The sequence below is a fragment of the Heterodontus francisci genome, chromosome 7, assembly GCF_036365525.1.
Source record: "Heterodontus francisci isolate sHetFra1 chromosome 7, sHetFra1.hap1, whole genome shotgun sequence".
NCBI lineage: Eukaryota > Metazoa > Chordata > Chondrichthyes > Heterodontiformes > Heterodontidae > Heterodontus > Heterodontus francisci.
This window is the reverse complement of record NC_090377.1, coordinates 81,148,438-81,171,874: the sequence shown is the minus strand read 5'-3', so window position 1 is coordinate 81,171,874 and position 23,437 is coordinate 81,148,438. Positions and strand designations below refer to the sequence as shown.

The window sequence follows — 23,437 nt, the reverse complement described above, 5'->3', positions numbered from 1 at the left end:
TAAATAAGCTTGCATTTTCAGTGTAGTTGTGACTGAGATACTTTAACAATTACTTAAGTATAACATTCTTCAAGGCTCTATTATAGCATGAAACATACCTTTTGTACAAGTTCAGTCACTTTGGATTTCCACATTAATAAGCAAATTGATATGCTATTGGTGAGAGGCAAGTCTAACTGTCGTATTAACTGCAATAAATGGTAAACGCTCTTAACTTCTGTTATTCAGCAGGTGGCAGTCTAAGCATTTGATCTGTTAATGTGTTTAGGCTTGCTTGCCAAACATATTGATCCGACTGTCTTTTTTTACTTTTTTTACTGCATGTGATTACATTTTGCCACTGGGGAATTTGTGTATCCAACTGAGGTCTTTGTGGGATATAAGCAGATGCAAAGATCTTATCATTTTTGTGGTCGAAAAAGTTTTTTTAAAGTACATTTGTTGTAGTAAATGACTGCAGGCTTTATATTCAGTCTGTTATAAATGTCACTACTATATGGATAACTGTACTTTTGGTAAGGATATTTTTCAGTGCTTTCAGAACTGTGATATATTTAAATGTGAATGTAACATAGCAACAAACAGCTGTTCAACTAAAACGCCGATTTAGTCACATGACTAGAAGACGATCCATTTCACTGAAGATATCTGTTTTGCACTCCTGCTTTCGTTACCATTACCATTAAAGTCTTAACCAATATGTGACAATTTTCAAACTGAAGTAAGCATTAATGCTCAAAACCTGCAACCTATCGGATGGATTGTGAAGCGATGTAAGTGATTTTACATTGATGCTTTGTTCGATATGTGTAAAAAGTCAGTATTACATTATATTACTGCAGTATCTTCATTCAGTACTTGCGAAACATTTGCAGTTGCAGCGTTTAATGCAGAATTTATTTATCTTTCAATGGCCTACATCAGATTTCCTCCCACATGAATATGTTAATAACCACAAGACCCAGAAGTTAAAGGAGTATCACAATAGAACGTTTCAGAAACTGTCAAGAGTTGCACCAAGGAAGGTGATTATGAAGCATGCTGTAGGAAATACTGAGGGGAAAGGGATCAACAGCTTCAAGGTCAGGAGGTAGTGGCAACTGGAGTATAATGTGGGAAAATATGAACTTAGCCACTTTGGCAGGAAGAATCGTCAAGCAGCATATTATTTAAATGGAAAGAGATTGTAAAATTTTGACTTGGTGCTGTTTGAAACTGTTTGGTAATGTATTTTTTTTACAGATTTTTATGAATAAAGCATATTTTGGAAATTTAAAAAAAGCCCTCATCCCCCCCACCAAGCTGAACGGAGGGGCTGGATCCATGGAAAACCCCTCGAACTGTATCGGGAAAATTTTCATTTGCTGTAAAATGTAAAAATGTATATGACATGAAATGGAAGGGTTGTGAGGCAACTCATGATTGTATTGAAGGAAACTGATCTCCTTTGCACTTTGTATTTTTTGACTTGGTGCTGTTTGAAACTGTTTGGTAATGTTTTTTTTTACAGATTTTACAGTATATTTTGGAAATAAAAAAAACTTTGAGATACAGAGGGATCTGGGTGTCCTGGTTCATGAATCACAAAAAGTTGGTATGCAGATACAGCAAGTGATCAGGAAGGCAAATGGAATGTTGCCATTTATTGCAAGGGGATTGGGATATAACAGTAGGGCTTTTTTGCTACAGTTGCTTAGGGTATTGGTGAGACCACATCTGGAGTACTGTATACAGTTTTGACCTCATTATTTAAGCAAGGATGTAAATGCATTACAGGCAGTTCAGAGAAGGTTCACTTGACTCAGACCTGGGATGGGAGAGTTACCTTGTGAAGAAAGGTTGGACAAGTTGGGTCTGTATCCATGGTAGTTTGGAAGAATGAGAGGTGATCTTATTGAAGCGTACAAGATCCTGAGGGGACTTGACAGGGCGGATGCTGAAAGGATGTTTCCCTTTGTGGGAGAGACTAGAACTAGGGGACACCGTTTAAAAATGAGGTGTTGCCCATTTAAGACGGAGGTGAGAAATTTTTTCTCTGAGGGTTGTGAGTATTTGGAACTCTCTTCCCCAGAGAACAGTGGGGGCAGGGTCATTGAACATCTTTAAGCTAGAGGTAGATAAATTCTTGACTAACAATGATTATTAGGGGTAGGTGGGAAAGTTGAGTTGAGACCACTATTGGATCAGCCTTGATCTTATTCCTTGACAGAGCAGGCTCAAAGGGGCCAAATGGCCTACTCCTGTTCCTAATTCATATGTTCATTTAAATAATGGGTATATATGGAGCAGGGAGACTATGTGGGATAGAATTTTTGAGCTTACAAAGTTGAAAATGGAAAGTTCAGAGAAACTCTGACCAATCTGATAGAGAAAGGCCAGAGGAGCAAGATCATCGACTGCACAACAGGCCTGTGTCCTCTCTGGGAATGGAGGAGAGATACGCAAAGGGTGTCCCCCAATATGGTGGTAGTATTCAATCTTGAGTAGACAAGACACCCTCCTAGAATTGCACATGTGTGGACATTGGGTGAGGGCAAGATTCATTTCAGTTGTGACGCTCCCCACCCCATCTGCGAGTTGTCTTCCACCACTCACTGTCAAGGTTCACAGGTGGTAACAACTATTTAGATGAAGTTCGAGGGTGCGGGTGCCCATAGAACTCTACCCCTGCAATAAGTTGCTTCAGGAGATGAGAGTGGAGAAAATAGGCTTAAAAACTAGGCTGCTTCCGGTGTGCCACCAATCATAAATTCCAAACTTTCAAATATTTCACAAGGATTTATTATCTATTATCTGATTATATTAGTTCAGCCGAATTATTTTTTTCATTGTAGAGATCAATGGGCGAGGCTCCTTGCAGCTAGTACTGACTTGGAAGATGATTCCCCAAATTTCTGTCCTCTACTTGTTTCACTGATTCCACAGTACTTTGCATAACAACATAAGAAATAGGAGCAGGAGCAGACCATACTGCCCCTCAAACTTGCTTCGCCATTCAATCAGATCATAGTTGAACTTTTACGCCAACTCCATTTTCCCGCCAATTTAATTTCGTATCATTCAATTTCTAATTCATGAAAGTTGTTTTAGGTGTACAAATGCAGATGTTCTATGGAGCACTAAGCTCCAGTATTGTGGGAAATGTGGAAAATCTTTTTCAGTTCTGAAATGTAGGTGCCAAATTCATTAATGTACTCCAGAATTTCAGAGTTGTCACTTCTTGCAAGATTTACCAGTATTGAAGCACATCTTTTCAGAGGTTAAATAAATCTGAGCCCATGATGGTGCAAATTAAATATGGTCTGTTGGAATTACATAGAATATGCAGCAGGGGTGTCCAACCTTTTTGCGTGAGGGGCCACGTTACAATTTTTGTCCTACGTAGCAGATTTCGGAAAGATCAAAGCATTAGAAATTTATCTTGCTATTAATTAAAATGGATAAAATACTGAGAGAACATATTGACTATAAAATGTCAGAAGGTAATGCTCTGTGAAAGCTCTCTTCATGTCACTCTCATTTTGGATCTCAATTAGATCCAGTTAGAACATGTCATGAGCATCCGTGGCATCAGTTCCAAATGGATCTGTGAACAACTTCACCAGGATGATGGTGGATGTGAATCAATATTTATCAGCAGAGATTTGGGATAGTGTGGCACTGTTTCCACTGGAGCAGAAGAGGGAATTTAATAGAGATTTGTAGAAAATTATGATGATCGTTTTGTAAGATGAATAAGGAAACACTATCTTCTCTAATTGAGGAGTCAGTGATGGGGGATTGCCAGTTTTAAATTCTAGCATAGAGATTTGGAGAGGGTTTGAAGAAATGCCATTACGTACTGTTGTTGGAGCATGTAGTGTGCCACGAGGAGAATATTCGCTAATAAATTTCTGAAGTAGAACAGATGCAGACAGATCTATAGCAGAGAGGTTAGATTAGTAGCTGGTGCAAATACCATTGCCAAAAAGGCCACTGTGCTGTGGACTTTTCTAGTTGTGTATCACTAGAGCAAAGTTGGGGAGGGGGTGGGAGGTTGCATTAAAAATGTTCGCTCACTGACAGCTTGTGACCAACCATTATAAACTGTAACAGAGGAAATATAAATTCCTGGAGCTCATGGATTCTCTTGTGATAGATAAAGGTGATGAGAAAAATGCGCACAGACTTTCCCAAGATATATTCCACAGCTTTTTAGTGGACTGACAGATTGATAAAGAGACTTCATCGCCAGGAGCTGATCCACAATTCAACTACACCATGAAGACTCTCAGGCATCACTCCCACACTTTCTTCAGGAATTCATTTTATTCACCTTTCTATATATTCCACTGTATTAGGTGAACACGAGTAGCAGAACCCAGCCAATAAACCAAGTGGACAAGGGAGCAGAATATGGAAAATTTTTAAATATAAATAACAAAATATAGCACGCCATTCTAGAGAAACAGAGCGAAGAGTTACCTGCTGAAGTTGCTCATTGTATTTTACATTCTAGGTATTACGTTTGCCCCTCTCCTCACTTGCACCATCTCTGATCTTAAATCCTATCAGTATAGAGGTCAAAGCATCTGTGCACAAAATGGGTCTGATAGAGGTTTGATTGCATCAATCTGTCCTCCCTCTTTACATAGTCCAAATGGGATACTGTGCATTTCCATCATTTCCTGCTTTTACTTCTCAAAGAGCTTGAATGATTGTACAACTATATGGAGCGTGAATTCTGCCGTGTTTGTAAATCTTTCTCACCCCAAAGTAAGACAAAACAGATAAGTCAGCTGTCAAAAAGTCACTTCCAAATAGGTTATGTTTTGTAACAGGAAGTATTGGCTGCCAGATTGGGTTTTTTTTCAACATTTAGGCCAACATTTATTGCCCATCCCTAATTGCCCTTGAGAAGGTGGTGGTGAGGTGCCTTCTTGCTGCAGTCCTTGGGGTGAAGGTACACCAACAGTGTTGTTTGGAAGGGAGTTTGAGGATTTTGACCCAGCAACAGTGAAAGAATGGTGATATAGTTCCAAGTCAGGATGGTGTGTGGCTTGGAGGGGAATTTGCACATGGTGGTGTTCCCATGTATCTGCTGCCCTTGTCCTTCTAGGTGGTAGAGGTCGCGGGTTTGGAAGGTGCTGTCCAAGGAGCCTTGGTGAGTTGCTGCAGTGCATTTTGTAGATATTTCAGACTACTGCCACTATGCATCGGTGGTGAAGGGAATGAATGTTGGAGGTGGGTGATGGGGTGCCAATCAAGCGGGCTGCTTTGTCCTGTATGTTGTCAAGCTTCTTGAGTGTTGGAGCTACACCCATCCAGGCAAGTGGACAGTATTCCATCACACTCCTGACTTGTGTTTTGTAGATGGTGGACAGGCATTGGGAAGACAGGAGGTGAGTTACTTGTCGCAGAATTCCCCGCCTCTGACCTGCTTTTGTAGTCACAGTATTTATGTGGCTCATCCAGTTCAGTTTCTGGTTAGTGGTAACCCCCAGGTTGTTAATAGTGGGGAATTCAGTGGTAATTGCGAATGCCATTGAACATCAAGAGGAGATGGTTAGATTCTCTCTTGTTTGAGATAGTTATTGCTGGCACTTGTGTGGCGTGAATGTTACTTGCCACTTAACAGCCCAAGCCTGGATGTTGTCTGGGTTTGCTGCATCTGGACATGGGCTGCTTCAGTATCTGAGGGTTCGCGAATGGTACTGAACATTGTACAGTCATCAGCGAACATCTCTACTTCTGACATTACAATGGAGGGAAGATCACTGATGAAGCAGCTGAAGATGGTTGGGCCTAGGACACTGCCCTGAGGAACTTCAGCAGTGATGTCCTGGGACTGAGATGATGGACTTCCAACAACCACAACCATCTTCCTTTGTACTAAGTATGACTCCAGCCCTTGGAGAGTTTCCCCCCGATTTGCGTTGACTCCAGTTTTGCTAGGGCTCCTTGATGCTATACTCGGTCAAATTCTGCCTTGATGTCAAGGACAATCACTGTCACCTCTGGAGCTCAGCCATTTTGTCCATGTGTAGGGAATTCTCTTGCTCACTCAAAGATCAACCCCCCCCCCCCCCCCCCCACAAATATACACTCGAGTCCGTGACACCAGAATTTAAAATGTGTGACTTGAACAGAATAACAGGTGAGACAAGTTTCTTCTAAACTCTCAATTGTTCTATTGATTTACCCACAATCCTTAGAGAAGGGTTACACTCCACAATCACAAGTTACAGTTGCAACTACAATTAGGTGACCCAGGACCCTGTCCTGCTAGAGGCTAAAATAGGTTAAACACTCATTCCTAACTTAATTTCCTAACTTAATACTTAGAATCACCCCTTGGTTGGTCTGCCGAGGGTGTTCGTAGGTCTCTTAGTGGAGTTGACCAAGCTCTACCATCTTCCTTGACTGCCTTCAGGAGCAGTAACGCACCCCAATCTCCATGTTCATTTTTACATTTCTTTCTGCTGGCTTGGCCATCTCATCTCCAAATTTGGCAATGCTTCAAACCTTTAATTCTGATTGGCAACTTATGTCCTCATTCTTGATCTTCCCTTTTTAAAAAAAGGTCTTCCACAAACGACACAATCACCTATTTCCTGCTGATCAATTTCAGAAAGGCGTTAGCACCAAGGCGGGAGGAGTGCACAGTTAATTCAGTCCCACTTCTCCACAGGTCACAACATATATTTAAATTTTCCCACTTAACGATATGGTCAACCCATATACTCTATTTTGCCCCCGAATGCAACGCACCAACCAGATTTCTTTAATAAACAACAAAATCAATAGTTTATTATAAACCAAGTCCTAACCAATAATGAAGTAAAACATAAACACAAATTGAAATATTAAAGCCCCTTATTTATCCTAGCCCCCTCTCTCTCTCTCTCTCATATTCTCTCTCACATGCACACACGCAACCAGTTAACTGGGAAAAAATAAAAGGGATTTTTGTTTACAGCTGTTGCAAAGGAATCGAAGGAATAAAAAAAAACACTTAGGCTGAAAAGAGGGTATGGAAAGATGTCCTTTGTTTTGGTTTGGTGTCCCAAATGCGTGTCGATGGGATCTTAAACAGTTTTTCCCAGACGATGTTGAAGATCAGTTTGGGTATGCTTTCCAAGAGATGCAGCTACAGAGGCTCCGTATAGGTCTTCCAGCAGGAATGCAGCAACAAAGGTTTCAATTCCCACACATTTGAAGCAAAGGTTCCTTCAACATGCAGGGTTTCTTCAAATACAGGAGGAAATAGGAATCTGAAGCACTGTAAATACAGGGTGATGTGCTGTCTTCTCTGGCAGGCAAGGAACAACTGACTTGAAGAATTCAAATTGAAACCAAAACTTGCGAGAAGTCAAGTCTTCTGATGTCTATATATTTTGGCTTGTCACTTTTTTGTAAACGTCTCTTCAAGTCAAAAACAACCCCTGACAGGTTATTTGAAAACAGGTGCCTTCCAATAACTGTTTACAAAGAACAAAGAACAGTACAGCACAGGAACAGGCCATTCGGCCCTCCAAGCCTGCGCCGATCTTGATGCCTGCCGAAACCAACACCTTCTGCACTTCTGGGGCCCATATCCCTCTATTCCCTTCCTATTCATACATTTGTCAAGATGTCTCTTAAATGTCGCTATCGTATCTGCTTCCACCACCTTCCCTGGCAGCAAGTTCCAGGCACTCACCACCCTCTGTGTAAAAAAACTTGCCTCGCACATCCCCTCTAAACTTTGCCCCTCGCACCTTAAACCTATGTCCCCTAATAACTGACTCTTCCACCCTGGGAAAAAGCTTCTGACTATCCACTCTGTTCATGCCTCTCATAACTTTGTAAACCTCTATCATGTCGCCCCTTCACCTCCGTCGTTCCAGTGAAAACAATCCGAGTTTTTCCAACCTCTCCTCATAGCTATTGCCTTCCAGAGCAGGCAACATCCTGGTAAACCTCCTCTGTACCCTCTCCAAAGCCTCCACGTCCTTCTGGTAGTGTGGCGACCAGAATTGCACACAATATTCTAAGTGTGGCCTAACTAAGGTTCTGTACAGCTGCAACATGACTTGCCAATTTTTATACTCTATGCCCCGACCGATGAAGGCAAGCATGCCGTATGCCTTCTTGACTACCTTATCCACCTGTGTTGCCACTTTCAGTGACCTGTGGACCTGTACGCCCAGATCTCTCTGCCTGTCAATACTCCTAAGGGTTCTGCCATTTACTGTATACCTCCCACCTACATTAGACCTTCCAAAATGCATTACCTCACATTTGTCCGGATTGAACTCCACCTGCCATTTCTCTGCCCAAGTCTCCAACCGATCTATATCCTGCTGTATCCTCTGACAATCCTCATCATTATCCGCAACTCCACCAACCTTTGTGTCGTCCGCAAACTTACTAATCAGACCAGCTACATTTTCCTCCAAATCATTTATATATAACTACAAACAGCAAAGGTCCCAGCACTGATCCCTGTGGAACACCACTAGTCATATCCCTCCATTCAGAAAAACACACATCCACTGTTACCCTCTGTCTTCTGTGACTGAGCCAGTTCTGTATCCAGCTTGCCAGCTCACCTCTGATCCCGTGTGACTTCACCTTTTGCACCAGTCTGCTATGCGGGACCTTGTCAAAGGCTTTACTAAAGTCCATATAGACAACATCCACCGCCCTTCCCTCATCAATCATCTTGGTCACTTCCTCAAAAAACTCAATCAAATTAGTAAGACACGACCCCCCCCCCTTCACAAAACCATGCTGTCTCTCGCTAATAAGTTTGTTTGTTTCCAAATGGGAGTAAATCATGTCCCGAAGAATCCTCTCTAATAGTTTCCCTACCACTGACGTAAGGCTCCTTACAGTTCAAACTCAGTCCAAATCTTCTGGTGATCTTTTTAAAAAAAAAAAAAATTGGTCCAGCATCTATTGAATCCTTTTCAGTTTTGAAACACACATTCTCAAAATTTAACAAAAAAAATGGAAACACTCACACCTCTTCAATCCTTAGATTTATATAGTACTTGAGCCCATCTCCTTCCATTGTCTGGTTCTTCAGGTCATCAGGCGCTAATCCCTTTTCTATTGTGGTTGCAAGACATATGTCCTTATTGTGCCCATGATTCTCAACTGGGCTATCTGACTCTATCATAGGTGGCCTTGTCTGCAACTGTAGAGGTGGAGAGTGAAACAGTTGGTTTCGTTGAGAATTCCAGCTTCAAATCAGACTTGTGTTCACATTTGGTAATCAGAGTAGATTTTCCTGTCAGGGTGACGCCATGAGAAAGCATTAATTTGTTTGAACTAAGGGAGAGTCGTGAAGTTGACATATTTCCCAGATACCTGTAATTCCTGGGGATTCATTGATTGACCATTGTTTATGATTTTGTCAGGCAGTGCTAAATCGCATTGGTTTCAAGTTTTGTTCCTGAATCGCATTGTGAATATATAACGAGTCTCGAATGGATTGGCAGGCCAGATAGAAACCTTTGGTACAAAAACAAGAAATGCTGGAATCACTCAGCAGGTCTGGCAGTATTTTGCTTTTATTTTAGAAACCTTTGGTAGGTTGGTTCTGGCCTGTGGGCCGTATATTGGACAATCCCGATATACAACATAGAAACAGTCCGTTTGGCCCAAGCAATTCATGCTGGCATTTATGGTCCACTCGTACCTCCTCCCAACCTTCCTCAACTAATTCTGTCAACATATCCTTGTATGCCGTTCTTCCTCATATGCTGATTTAACCTCCCCTTAAGTCCATCTATACTATTCATATCAACCATGCCCTTTGGTATCATGTTCCACATTCGCACCACTCTCTGGGTAAAGAGGTTTCTTCTGAATTTTCAATTTGATTTCTTGGTGACTACCTTATATTGATGACCTCTCGTTTTCTCCACAGTAGAAACATTCTGTGTCTATCAAAACCTTTCATTATTTTTTTTTATTCGTTCATGGGATGTGAGCATTACTGGCAAGGCCAACTTTATTGCCCATCCCAAATTGCTATTGAGAAGGTGGTGGTGAGCTGCTGCAGTCCATGTGGTGTACATACACCCATTGTGCTGTTGGGGAGGAAGTTCCAGGATTTTGATGCAGCAACCGTGAAGGAGTAGTGATTATAGTTCCAGGTCAGGATGGTGTGTGACTTGAAGGGGAACTTGCACGTGGTGGGTTTCCCATTTGTCTACCCTTGTCCTTCTCGGTGGTAGAGGTTGCGAGTTTGGAAGGTGCATTTGAAGGAGCCTTGGCGGGTTGCTGCAGTGCAGTTTGTAGATGGTAGCCGCTGTGTGCTGGTGGTGGAGGGAGTGAATGCTTAAAGTGGTAGACTGGGTGCCTTCAAGTGGGCTGCTTTGTCTTCGATGGTGTCGAGCTTCTTGAGTATTGTTGGACTTTATTCACCCAGGCAAGTGGAGAGTATTCTTTCATACTCATGGTTTGTGCATTGTAGACGGTGTACAGGCTTTGGGGAGTCATGAGGTGAGCTGCCCATCACAGAATTCCCAGTCTCTGACTTGCTGTTGTAGCCACAGTATTTATATGACTGGTCTAGTTAAGTGTCTGGTCAGTGGTTAACCCCCAGGATGATAATGCTGTTGAACAGTTTGATTCCCTCCCATCAGGTTTCCACCTCTTCCATGGTATCGACATGGCTCTTAGCAAAGTCACAATTGACATCCTATGTGGCTGTGGCAAAGGTAAACTATCCCTTCTCATTCTTCATGACCTGTTTGCCACCTTTAATATAGATTCTCATGCCATTCTCCTCCAATACCTTTCCACCATCATCAGCTGGGTGGGTCTGCACTTGCCTAGTTTCGTTCATATCTATCAAATCGCAACCAGGGAATTGTCATCAATGGCTTCTCTTTCCACTCCCACACAGTTACCTTTGGTGACCCCGAAGGATCTATCCTTGGCCCTCTCCGATTTCTCATTTACTTGCTGCCCCTCGGCAATATCATCCAAAACATGTCAGTTTCTGCATGTACTCTGATGACACCCAGCTCGGTCTTGCCATCACCTTTCATGACCCCTTCGCTGTATTTAAATCGTCAGACTGCTTGTCCGCCATCCAGTACCGAAGAGCAGAAATTTCTTCCAATTACGTATTGGAAAGCCAACTCCACCCCACCTGAGCTGTTCTGATGCTGAAATCCTCATCCATGCCTTTGTTCCCTCTAGATTTGAGTATTCTAATGTACTCCTGGCCGGCCTCCCATACTGTACCCTCCATAAACCTGAGGTCATCCCCAAAACTCTGCTGACGGTATTCTCGCTTGCACCAAACCCTGTTCACTCATCACCCCTGTCATCGTTGACCTACACTGGCTCCTGTTTAAGCAATGCTTTGATATTATAACTTTGCTTTATAACTCCTGTGAAGTGCCTTGCAATGTTTTATTATGTTAAAGGCACTATATAAATACAAGTTGTTGTTACACTACTTGTTCCAATAATGTCAGGCATTTTGTGCATTATCTCAGCATCTGTTTAAAGCAAAATTACTTGGTAGTGAGATACACCTGCTGTGTGACTGTTCTTACTTGAGAGTAGGGCATTGTTTCAGTAGTAGTAGTGGGTACAGCATATACTGTGTTAGAATAAAAGTGCAGTATTAATCTTGCATATGTGAATGAAAAAAAAAATCAAATGTTAATGTAGTGCTTGCAAGTTAGGGATATGAGCTCGTAACTATAATATAGGTTATAGTAACCACAATTTCTTAGTTGCAATTGTTTGTACAATTGATTATCCTGAATAGGTATAAAATAGTAAATGAGTCACTTTCTATTTGCCATTTATGATCATTTTGTCTCAAAATAAATACGCATGCGCAGTTTGTAATTGTGATAATTGATAATTATAGGTATGAATTTTAAAATGTGCAATGAAATGCACATGGATTTATGAATGGGAAGTGATGTTTGACGAACCGGTTGGAGTTTTTTGAGGATATTATGAACAGAATTGATAAAGGGGAACCGATGGACGTGGTATACTTGGATTTTCAGAAGGCTTTTGATAAAGTCCCCACAGGAGGTTGTTGAGCAAAATTAAAGCACATGGGTTAGGAAGTAATATACTGGCATCGATTAGGGATTGGTTAACAGGCAGAGAGTAGGAATAAATGTGTTATTCTTGCATTGGCAGGCTGTGACTAGTTGGGTACCGCAGGAATCAGTGCTTGGGCCCCAGCTGTTAGCTATATATATCAATGATTTGGATGTGGGGACCAAATGTAGTATTTCCAAGTTCGTGGATGACACAAAACTAGGTGGGGATGTGTGTTGAGGAAGCTGCAAAGCGGCTTCAAGGGTATTTGGACAAACTTAGTGAGTGGCCAAGAACGTGGCAGATGGAATATAATGTGGAAAAATGTGAGGCTATCCACTTTGGTAGGGGGAATAGATGTGCAGGGTATTTCATAAATGGTAAGAAATTAGAAAGTGTAGATGTACAAAGGGACTTGGGTGTCCTTGTCAATAAGTTGCTGAAGGCTAACATGCAGGTGCAGCAAGCAATTAAGAAGGCTAATGGCATGTCAGCCTTGATTGCAAGAGGATTTGAGTACAGGAGTAGTGAAGTCTTGTTTCCATTGTATAGAACCTTCGTTAGACCATACTTGGTGTACTCTGTGCAGGTTTGGGCCCCTTACCTTAGGAAGGATATTATTGCCGTAGAAGAAGTGCAACGAAGGTTCACCACACTTGTTCCTGGGGTGGCGGGACTGTCCTATGAAGACAGATTGGGGAAACTGGGCCTGTATTCTCTAGAGTTTCGAAGAATGGGAGGTGATCTCATTGAAACCTACAAAATACTTAAAGGGATATACAGGGTAGATGCAGGTAAGATGTTTCTCCTGGTTGGGGAGTCTAGAACCAGGGGACACAATTTCAAAATAAGGGGGAAACCACTTAGGACAGAGATGAGCAGAAATTTGTTTACTCAGAGGGTTGTGAATCTTTGGAATTCTCTACCACTGAGGGCTGTGGAAGTTCAGGCATTGAGTATGTTTAAAACAGAGATTGACAGATTTCTAAATACAAATGACAGAAGGGGATATAAGGATAGTGAGGGAAACGGCTTTGAAGTGGATGATCAGCTATGATCGTGTTGAATGGCGGGGCAGGCTCGATGGGCTGAATGGCCTACTCCTGCTCCTATGTTCCTATGAAAACATAAACCAGTATACTATATAAATGGGCTTATAATTTTATTACATATATTTTCCAGAGAAATCTTCTCCCATTATGATTTAAAAAAACTTCAAATGTTGGAAGCCTGAAATAAAAATGGGTAATATCAAAGAGCACTTGAAATAAATGATACGTTATTATTTTGGAGGGAACCCTCCGGGACTTGCAGTTAGCCCCAAATTGTTATGTTCTCCTTCAGGTCAGCAACAAACTGCTGTGCATTTCCAGCATCCTTTTGTTTTTGAAGGCTGATGCAGCTTTTTAAAAAGATGAATTATTGATATTAAGTATTGCCAGAAATAAAACTAGTATCCATAAATATGAAATTCTGCATATTTGAAGAAGCATGTATACACTGAAAAACGTGGTAATGAATGCCTTCCTACTCGGAACATATTACAAAGTGAAGGTATGTAATCCCCCACAAAAGTTTTAAATTTAATTTCAGTGCGACTGTGATTTCTACATAGAATAGTAATGTGCAATTCAGAATACTTGAGGGTTCATTTTATTTAAGCATTGAAATATTTTCAATGGTGTTTAAATCAAATACATTTCCCTTTAAAGAGTGGCACAAAGGAATCTGTGATATCAACTAGATTGAAGCAAAGTTCATTACTCATCACATTACATCTGGTTCAGTGAATACTAGTTAACACCTAGGGCAAAAGCATGCATCCGAGATGCCTGCCTATTAAACTGTATTTCATAACTTGTACTTATGTCAACAAGCCTTCTGTTTCTATGTGCTTTTTCTGAACTGTCATTTTGAATGATATCAGTTGTTGGTTTGCTCTCTCTGAGAAAAGGCAATTATTCTGATTTTCTGCACCCCTCACGATAATAACTCATCAGCTTTGGATTTGTCAACCCTTCATTGCCAGAGTGCCAGTTAAATTATAGAAACATAGAACACTGATTTCCTCCTGTCTCCGCTGTTTATCATTGAGAGGGGAAGTGCTATTTTTAGCATTAACACAATGTTCATGGATGAATCTTCGCCTGTGTAGCTTGGATCTGGCCATGCTGAGAAACCAGTAATTGCAACATTGTGGTCTTTGAATATGTTACTGCAAGTGATTATCCTCACTGCCAATGGGGACTTTCTTTGCCTGTTTCTACATGTTCTGCTGCTTGGATTTCTTACGAGACATGCATACCCTTGCCATGCAGCAGTCCATTGCTAATGAACTGAAATTAGTTCGCTTGCTTACAAAATGACTCAATGTCCATTTCCTTAAGTGGAGCAGATGTATACAGGATTTTAAAAGACCAGCGACTTAAACCTGCAACCAGGGAAATCTGAGGCTGTCCTGATCAAAACAAAAACGCGCCTGATTTCTAACATGGTAACACGGATCATCAAATAAGAAATCAAGGAGTTTTAACAGCACAATTGTCAACTTAGGTTGCATTCATCATGTGGAGTGGATTTCTCAACAGAGGTGAGTACCATGTTATTTATTTTTCTTTGATATATAATCAACAAATGGATAATCTGGAAACTGATGTGTAAAGCTCAGTTCCTCTTTTTAATCCATTCTTTGCCAACGCAGTTGTAATGGGAAAATATTTGAAGTCAGTAAATACTGAAGCATAACGCCATTCAGTGTTGCTTATAAGGGTGTTGTGCATAGTCTGATATTTATTTTTTTAATGCTTACCAAAAAAATTGCTTAATTATGCAAACTGTCCATTATTTACAGTCCTATAATTGAGTGGTGCAATCACCTTCCTGATGATGTCCTTGAAATCATGTTGATGTAGTGAATTTTGTGTTGGCACAATCTTTTGGTACATGATTTGTATTGATGTGATAAAGTTCCCCAAGCTTCTTAATTGTTTATCTTTCAGGATTTTTGTACCCTTTGATGATTGAAAATGTATGTGCAGCTTTTGCAATTAAGACATAATGTGTTATCGTTCATCTTCAGACTTGTTTTTCTGCACATTTTTATTAAATCTTATAAAGTAGAAAAGTGTACAGAGCAATGCAGACTCAATTCTAAATAAAAACACAGCAGAATTTTTTTAACCTTGCTCATGCTATTTTTATTTTGATGCTGATATCTTGTAGCACTAAAAGGCTGAAAATGTAGTGTGCCCTTTTGTATGTGTACATACTTTTAGGATAAGTTGAAGCTTCTGACAAGTTATTTATAATGCATTTTGCAATGGATTTAAAACAAAACACTTCTGAATTTTTGACTAAATATGAAATAAAGATATAACGTCTGTTTGAAGAAAATACATGCCAATGTTTTTTAAAGTTTGAATATTTTTATGAACAGTTTTTCCCCCCCATTTCTGAATAACCATATGCTGTCTTGTGAACTGTTAAATGATGCTTGGAATCGTCTGAAATAACCCAGGCAGTTTCCTGTAATAATAGATGTAACTTCCAGGTTGAATGCACCGAAGCTCAATAATACTATTACACTCATTGTCTTTCTGCTAGGTATCTGTTAGCTAGTTTCCATCTTGCACACAACAAAATAGCAGCTATAGCATCCTTTGACCTCAGAGCTAAAATAGAGAAATACCCGAATACACTTGTTTGTTTTACCTTTTCCTTTATTAGACAAACAGCTGCTGATCTTCTATCAGTTTTCAGCAGGGTTAATTACAACCATGATTTGGTATCTTATAGTTAGCTCGTATTTTAAACAATACATTATCTTTGATATATCTCCATAGAAGTCTTCTGCTCTCACGCTATTTTATTTAAACTGTGAGAGTGAGATATTATGACCATTGCATATTTTTAAAGCCCCTAAATATCCTGCTCCATGATCAGTGAACAGCAGGCATGTTTTCAGTGTATTTCTTTTGCCTTAGTTTGGGTTTTCTAATATTGTGGAGCATTGCATCAAATGACTGACTTTTTTTTTCTTTGGCCTCCTTGTCTCGAGAGACAATGGGTAAGTGCCTGGATGTGGTCAATGGTTTGTGAAGCAGCACCTGGAGTGGCTATAAAGGCTAATTCTAGAGTGACAGACTCTTCCACAGTCGCTGCAGATAAACTGGATGTCAGGGCTGTTACACTGATGGCTCTCCCCTTGTGCTTCTGTCTTTTTTCCTGCCAACTGCTAAGTCTCTTCGACTCGCCACTCTTTAGCCCCGCCTTTATGCCTGTCCGCCAGCTCTGGCGATCACTGGCAACTGACTCCCACGACTTGTGATCAATGTCACAGGACTTCATGTTGCGTTTGCAGACGTCTTTAAAGCGGAGACATGGACAGCCGGTGGGTCTGATCCCAGTGACGAGCTTGCTGTACAATGTGTCCTTGGGGATCCTGCCATCTTCCATGCGGCTCACATGGCCAAGCCATCTCAAGTGCCGCTGGCTCAGTAGGGTGTATATGCTGGGGATGTTGGCTGCCTCGAGGACTTCTGTGTTGGAGGTAAGGTCCTGCCACCTGATGCCAAGGATTCTCCGGAGGCAGCGAAGATGGAATGAATTGAGACGTCGCTCTTGTCTGACATACGTTGTCCAGGCCTCGCTGCCGTAGAGCAAGGTACTGAGGACACAGGCTTGATACACTCGGACTTTTGTGTTCCGTGTCAGTGTGCCATTTTCCCACACTCTCTTGGCCAGTCTGGACATAGCAGCGGATGCCTTTCCTATGCGCTTGTTGATTTCTGCATCGAGAGACAGGTTACTGGTGATAGTTAAGCCTAGGTAAGTGAACTCTTGAACCACTTCCAGAGCGTGGTCGCCGATATTGATGGATGGAGCATTTCTGACGTCCTGTCCCATGATATTGGTTTTCTTGAGGCTGATGGTTAGGCCAAATTTGTTGCAGGCAGCCACAATCCTGTCAATGAGTCTCTGTAGACACTCTTCTGTGTGGGATGTTAATGCAGCATCATCAGCAAAGAGGAGTTCCCTGATGAGGACCTTCCGTAGTTTGGTCTTCGCTCTTAGACGGGCAAGATTGAACAACCTGCCATCTGATCTTGTGTGGAGGAAAATTCCTTCTTCTGAAGACTTGAACGCATGTGAGCGCAGCAGGGAGAAGAAGATCCCAAACAGTGTAGGTGCGAGAACAAGGCCCTGTTTCACCCCACCCAGGATAGGAAAGTGGTCTGATGAGGCACCGCTATGCTGAATTGTGCCTTTCATATTGTCATGGAATGAGGTGATGATACTTAGTAGCTTTGGTGGACATCTGATCTTTGCTAGTAGTCTGAAGAAACCATGTCTGCTGATGAGGTCAAAGGCTTTGGTGAGATCAATGAAAGCAGCGTAGAGGGGCATCTGTTGTATGTGGCATTTCTCCTGTAGCTGGCGAAGGAGAACAGCATGTCAATGATGGATCTCTCTGCTCGAAGGCCACACTGTGCCTCAGGGTAGACATGCTCAGCCAGCTTCTGGAGCCTGTTTAGAGTGACTCGAGCGAAGACTTTCTCCACTATGCTGAACAGGGAGATTCCACGGTAGTTGTTGCAGTCGCCGCGGTCACCCTTGTTCTTATAGAGGGTGATGATATTGGCATCGCGCATGTCCTGTGGTACTGCTCACTCATCCCAGCACAGGCAAGCAGTTCGTGGAGTGCTGTAAGTATAGCAGGCTTGGCACTCTTGATTATTTCAGGGGTAATGCTGTCCTTCCCAGGGGCTTTTCCACTGGCTAGAGAATCAATGGCATCACTGAATTCCGATTTTGTTGGCTGTTCGTCCAGCTCATCCATGACTGGCAGAGACTGGGCTGCATTGAGGGCGGTCTCAGTGACAACATTTTCCCCGGAGTACAGTTCTAGGTAGTGCTCCACCCAGCGGTCCATTTGCTTGCGTTGGTCAGTGATCACGTCCCCTGATTTAGACTTGAGGGGGGCCATCCTCCTGATGGTTGGCCCAAAAGCTCTCTTAATGCCATCATACATTCTTCTGATGTTTCCGGTGTTGGAGGCCAGCTGACTATGACTGCATAGGTGTTGCCAGTAGTCATTTGCGCAGCACCTGGATGTTCTCTGTGCAGCGCTTCTGGCTGCTTTAAGTGCTACGGATGTTAACTCGCTGGGGGCTTGCTTGTAGTTCAATAGTGCAACGCGCTTAGCGGCTATAACAGGTTCCAGCTCTTAAAAGTGAGATTGAAACCAGTCTGCATTCTGCTTCACACGTTTGCCATAGGTAGTCATTGCTGAGTCATAGATGGCACCTCTGCTGTGGGCCCACTTGAACTGCCAAAACATAGAGTATTTTTCAATGTTTTTATTTCTTAACAGAATTAATCTGATTTTTTTTTATTCATTCATGGGATGTGGATGACGCTGGCCAGGCCAGCATTTATTGCCCATCCCTAATTGCCCTTGAGAAGGTGGTGGTGAGCTGCCTTCCTGAACCGCTGCAGTCCATTTGGGGTAGGTATACCCACAGTGCTGTTCGGAAGGGAGTTCCAGGATTTTGACCCAGCGACAGTGAAGGAACGGCGATATAGTTCCAAGTCAGGATGGTGTGTGAATTGGAGGGGAACTTGCAGGTGGTGGTGTTCCCATGAATTTGCTGCCCTTGTCCTTCTAGTTGGTAGAGGTCGCAGATTTGGAAGGTGCTGTCTAAGAAGCCTTGGTGCATTGCTGATCTTGTAGATGGTACACACTGCTGCCACTGTGCGTCGGTGGTGGAGGGAGTGAATGTTTGTAGATGGGGTGCTAATCAAGCGGGCTGCTTTGCCCTGGATGGTGTCTAGCTTCTTGAGTGTTGCTGGAGCTGCACCCATCCAGGCAAGTGGAGAGTATTCCATCACACTCCTGACTTGTGCCTTGTAGATGGTGGACAGGCTTTGGGGAGTCAGGAGGTGAGTTACTCGCCGCAGGATTCCTAGCCTCTGACCTGCTCTTCTAGCCACGGTATTTATATAGCCACTGCAGTTCAGTTTCTGGTCAATGGTAGCCCCTAGGATGTTGATAGTGGGGGATTCAGCGATGGTAATGCTGTTGAATGTCAAGGGGAGAGGGTTAGATTCTCTCTTGTTGGAGATGGTCATTGCCTGGCACTTGTGTGGCGCGAATGTTACTTGCCACTTATCAGCCCAAGCCTGGATATTGTCCAGGTCTTGCTGCATTCCTACACGGACTGCTTCAGTATCTGAGGAGTCACGAATGGTGCTGAACATTGTGCAATCATCAGCGAACATCCCCACTTCTGACCTTATGATTGAAGGAAGGTCATTGATGAAGCAGCTGAAGATGGTTGGGCCTAGGACAATACCCTGAGGAACTCCTGTAGTGATGTCCTGGAGCTCAGACGGTTGACCTCCAACAACCACAACCATCTTCCTTTGCGCTAGGTATGACTCCAGCCAGCGGAGGGTTTTCCACCTGATTCCCATTGACCTCAGTTTTTCTAGGGCTCCTTGATGCCATACTGGTCAAATGCTGCTTTGATGTCAAGGGCAGTTACTCTCACCTCACCTCACCTCTTGAGATCAGCCCTTTTGTCCTTGTTTGAACCAAGGCTGTAATGAGGTCAGGAGCTGAGTGGCCCTGGCGGAACCCAAACTGAGCGTCACTGAGGAGGTTATTGCTAAGCAAGTGCCGCTTGATGGCACTGTTGATGACACCTTCCATCACTTTACTGATGATCGAGAGTAGGCTGATGGGGCGGTAATCGGCCGGGTTGGACTTGTCCTGCTTTTTGTATACAGGACATATCTGGGCAATTTTCCACATTGCAGGGTAGATGCCAGTGGTGTAGCTGTACTGGAACAGCTTGGCTAGGGGCGCGGCAAGTTTTGGAGTACAGGTCTTCAGTACTATTGCGGGAATATTGTCAGGGCCGATAGCTTTTGCAGTATCCAGTGCCGTTATTCGTTTCTTGATATCACGCGGAGTGAATCGAATTGGCTGAAGTCTGGCATCTGTGATGCTGGAGACTTCAGGACGAGGCTGAGATGGATCATCAACTGATGGTGTTCCATTTACTTCATCTGGATTTATCATAGGTTACTTCCTTAGTTTTAATTCTTAATTGACTTTATCTCCTCCCGTATTTGAGGTATTTGATCCACATCAGTGAATTTTATGCTCAGTTAATTTGTTATTTTGTAGTTATTGAATTTCCAATTTCATGTTCTCTAAGTGTTCATTTTGGAGTTTAATATTTAATTTGTATGTTACATGCTTTGTGTTGTGATTTCACTTCTAACAATTTGCACACGTCGTATCATATTGCCAACTGGAAGGCAGAAGTAATTTTTTGAATGTGAGGATACATTAGAAGGTAAACAGTTTAAATCTGCTCATTGCCTAAAAAAATATCTGAGGCCAAACTGGCACGACACAGTTGGGGACACCTACACAGATTTTGCTATCACTAAACCAGTAGAGATCAGATGTGTACTCATCATTAACTTCAAGGAAGTTCATCTTGCACAATGTATTACTTGGCATTAAATGTGAGCTTATTACTGGACCATCATGTTATTGACAACCTTTTATTGCATTAATTACACCATTGGCTATGAAATCGTGCTGTGCCTCATGTGACAGAATCAGCTGTATGTTTAATTAGCAATATTCCATCAACTGTCATGAAACTAATTACTAGGCAATGCAATTGCACCAAACATGTACAGGGGATACTTTATTCTGTTGGCAGATATTCGTATGTTGGTCGAATTGGTGCCTGTAAACAAAAGAGGACTATGTTCTCTTTCATTGGAATGCTACCAATTGTTTCAAGGAATAATTTCATCCAAGAATGAATAGACAGAAAATGGATTAATTTTTCATTTCACTTCTTCACTCATCCCTACTGTCTGGAATATTCTTGTAAATAGGCACATGGAGTGAAATGGCTTGATTGCAATTTATGCTCTGGCCTCAGGTTGTTCACTCTTCAATGCTGTTTGTGCTATTTTGTGGTGTAATTTAAGAAAGAAAAGTTAAGGAAGAGGAAAAAAAAGGCTGCATTTATATGGCATATTTAATGGCCTTTTTCAGATGGGCTATTGTGGCAGTCAATTCAAATACAGCAGTTAGTTAAGCAATCAGTTAGTCTGTTTTTGTTGTATTGGCCTCGATACTAGGAGATCATCTGAGTCGTCTTTGGAAAAAGTGCCATGGGAGAAAAGTACCATTTTTATGTTTACCTGAACAGGCACCTCTGACAAAGCAGCATTTCCTCAGAATTGCACTGAAGTTTCAGCCAAGATTTTGTGCTCAGGTCCTACGGTGGGGCCTGAAACTACAGGCAGGGGAAGCTGCCAGTGGAACCTGCGAGATGGCAACTAATGAACTGGGCTAGAAGTAGGTACCAGGATCCAGTTGGTCTGTACTGCTTGTGAGCTTTTGCAATACACAGGATTAGGTGGAATTCTTCAACATGCGTCAGATGAGGTCTTTAGAATTATCGTCACCTACTCTGCCCTTCAAAACTTTACCATTCAGGAACGGCTGTGTTTTTTTATATTCATTCACGGGACATGGTGTCACTGGTCAGCATTTATTGCCCATCCCTAACTGCACTTAACTGAGTGGCTTGCTAGGCCATTTTAGAGAGCAGTTCACAGTCAGCCACATTGCTATGGGTCTTGAGTCACATATAGGCTAGACTGGGTAAGGACAACAGGTTTCTTGCCCAAAAGGACATTGGTGAACCAGATCGGTTTTTAAGACAATCTGTAGTTATGGTAACCGTGACTGATATCAGTTTTATATTTCAAATTTAATTATTAACTGAATTACATTCATCAACCACTGTGGTGTGATTTGAATTTGTGCCTGGGTCATTTGTCCAGTCCTCGAGATTACTAGTCCAGTAACATAACCACTATGCTACTATTCCCAAATGGTTTCACATAACTGGAGAAGCCTCTGGCTCTGAAAGATCCTTAACTACAGAGATCAGAATGTGTGGATGACATATGTTCTGAGGAGTCCTCATTGACAGTAGCAAGGGATATTTGAGAATAGATAATCTCCAAACGTGATTAAGTTTATCAGGACACCACAGTCTGACCTCCTTACCCTCTTGCCAAGAGATTTTCGCTCAAACTACCACCCACCCTACTCCATGGCAACACATCAGCCCTTTTTGTCCAAACATGACTTTACAAATGATCATCAACTGAGTGAATGTTAGCAACACATTATTACTCCCTTTCCTGTATGACTGTAGTCTCCATGAATACCAAAATAAACAGGGTATTTCATTTTCATTCTCTTTTAATAGAATAATGTACAAGTGCAAAGAAAAAAATCACCCTACCCTTTCCCCTAACGCCATGTTTCACTTGGATGCTTTTCGATCTACTCATGCGGTGCAGAAGGATTAAAGGACTGAAGTGGCTCTTGTCTCATGGCATCTGGCTGCTGGCATCTCCAGTGGGTGCACCTGGGAAGACTAATCTTGCCTCACTTCCATTGGCAGGGTACTCTGAGGGGAAAGGCCAGAGGCCAGGTATGTACTGCTGTTCTGAGAAAGAGCAGAATCAGGCAGGTGGACTCCAGCCACTGCCATTCCACTGGATTCTGTACCTGTTGTTCCATTAACCAGTGGGATGTCCGCAGCTCTCAGACCTTGAAAGCCCTGAAAAACCAAAGTCACCACTATCTAGAAGCTGTGATTTATGCTGCACTCCAATCTGTCTCTTATTGCCCCCAGAGCTGCAGTTTGGGCTCCCATGGAGGTTGAGATACTGACTGGTCTGTGGTTGTACCTTAGTGAGGGAAATGCTGTAGGAAGGACAAAGCTTCCATATTGCTGCAAATGACAGCTCTAAATCCAAGAGTTACACTTGTCCGTTGCTGCACATCTGATAGATTATCCTCTGAGCATGCACTAAAGTTCCGAAGAAGGGTCACTGACCAGAAACGTTAACTCTGCTTCTCTTTCCACAGATGCTGCCAGACCTGCTGAGTGGTTCGAGCATTTCTTGTTTTTATTTCAGATTTCCAGCATCCACAGTATTTTGCTTTTACTAAAGTATAATGTTGCTCACTCATCCTTTTTTCAGGAAAGTACCCAGAGTTCTGGGCCTCACAACTCTGAAGTCATTGGACCTTACCCTCAGCCTCCACTGGGAAAGTGGCACATTTTTGCCCACCACTCTCACTTCTGGTGGTTTGTGAATCCTCACCAGCACTATCTAATTCCCTTTGGATGAAAGTGAGTGGGATCCTGGGAGAAACAAAGCAAGTGCAATGGTGTTAAGTTGGCAGAGTTTCGGGAGAGGAAGACAGACCAGGATGAAGCAGCTGGAAATGGTCAGTGAGCTGGTTCTTGCCACCTCCTTTTCA

The 23,437-nt window shown here is 42.4% G+C and overlaps 1 protein-coding gene across 2 annotated transcripts in view; it reads left to right on the top strand.

Moving 5' to 3' along the window:
• The first annotated feature begins 552 nt into the window (after positions 1-552).
• The window catches only part of znf385b (zinc finger protein 385B), a 325,574-nt gene continuing 302,689 nt past the window's right edge, over positions 553-23,437 (top strand). Inside the window, exon 1 of one of the 2 annotated variants that reach the window (XM_068035530.1) lies at positions 553-773. Coding sequence is in view for 1 of the 2 variants with exons in the window: in XM_068035527.1 (XP_067891628.1) it covers positions 14,617-14,641 (25 nt within the window). In the remaining variant the exon portion in view is untranslated. Of the gene's footprint in view, positions 774-14,303; positions 14,642-23,437 lie in introns of those variants that run through there. The other variant, XM_068035527.1, reaches the window with a different exon arrangement.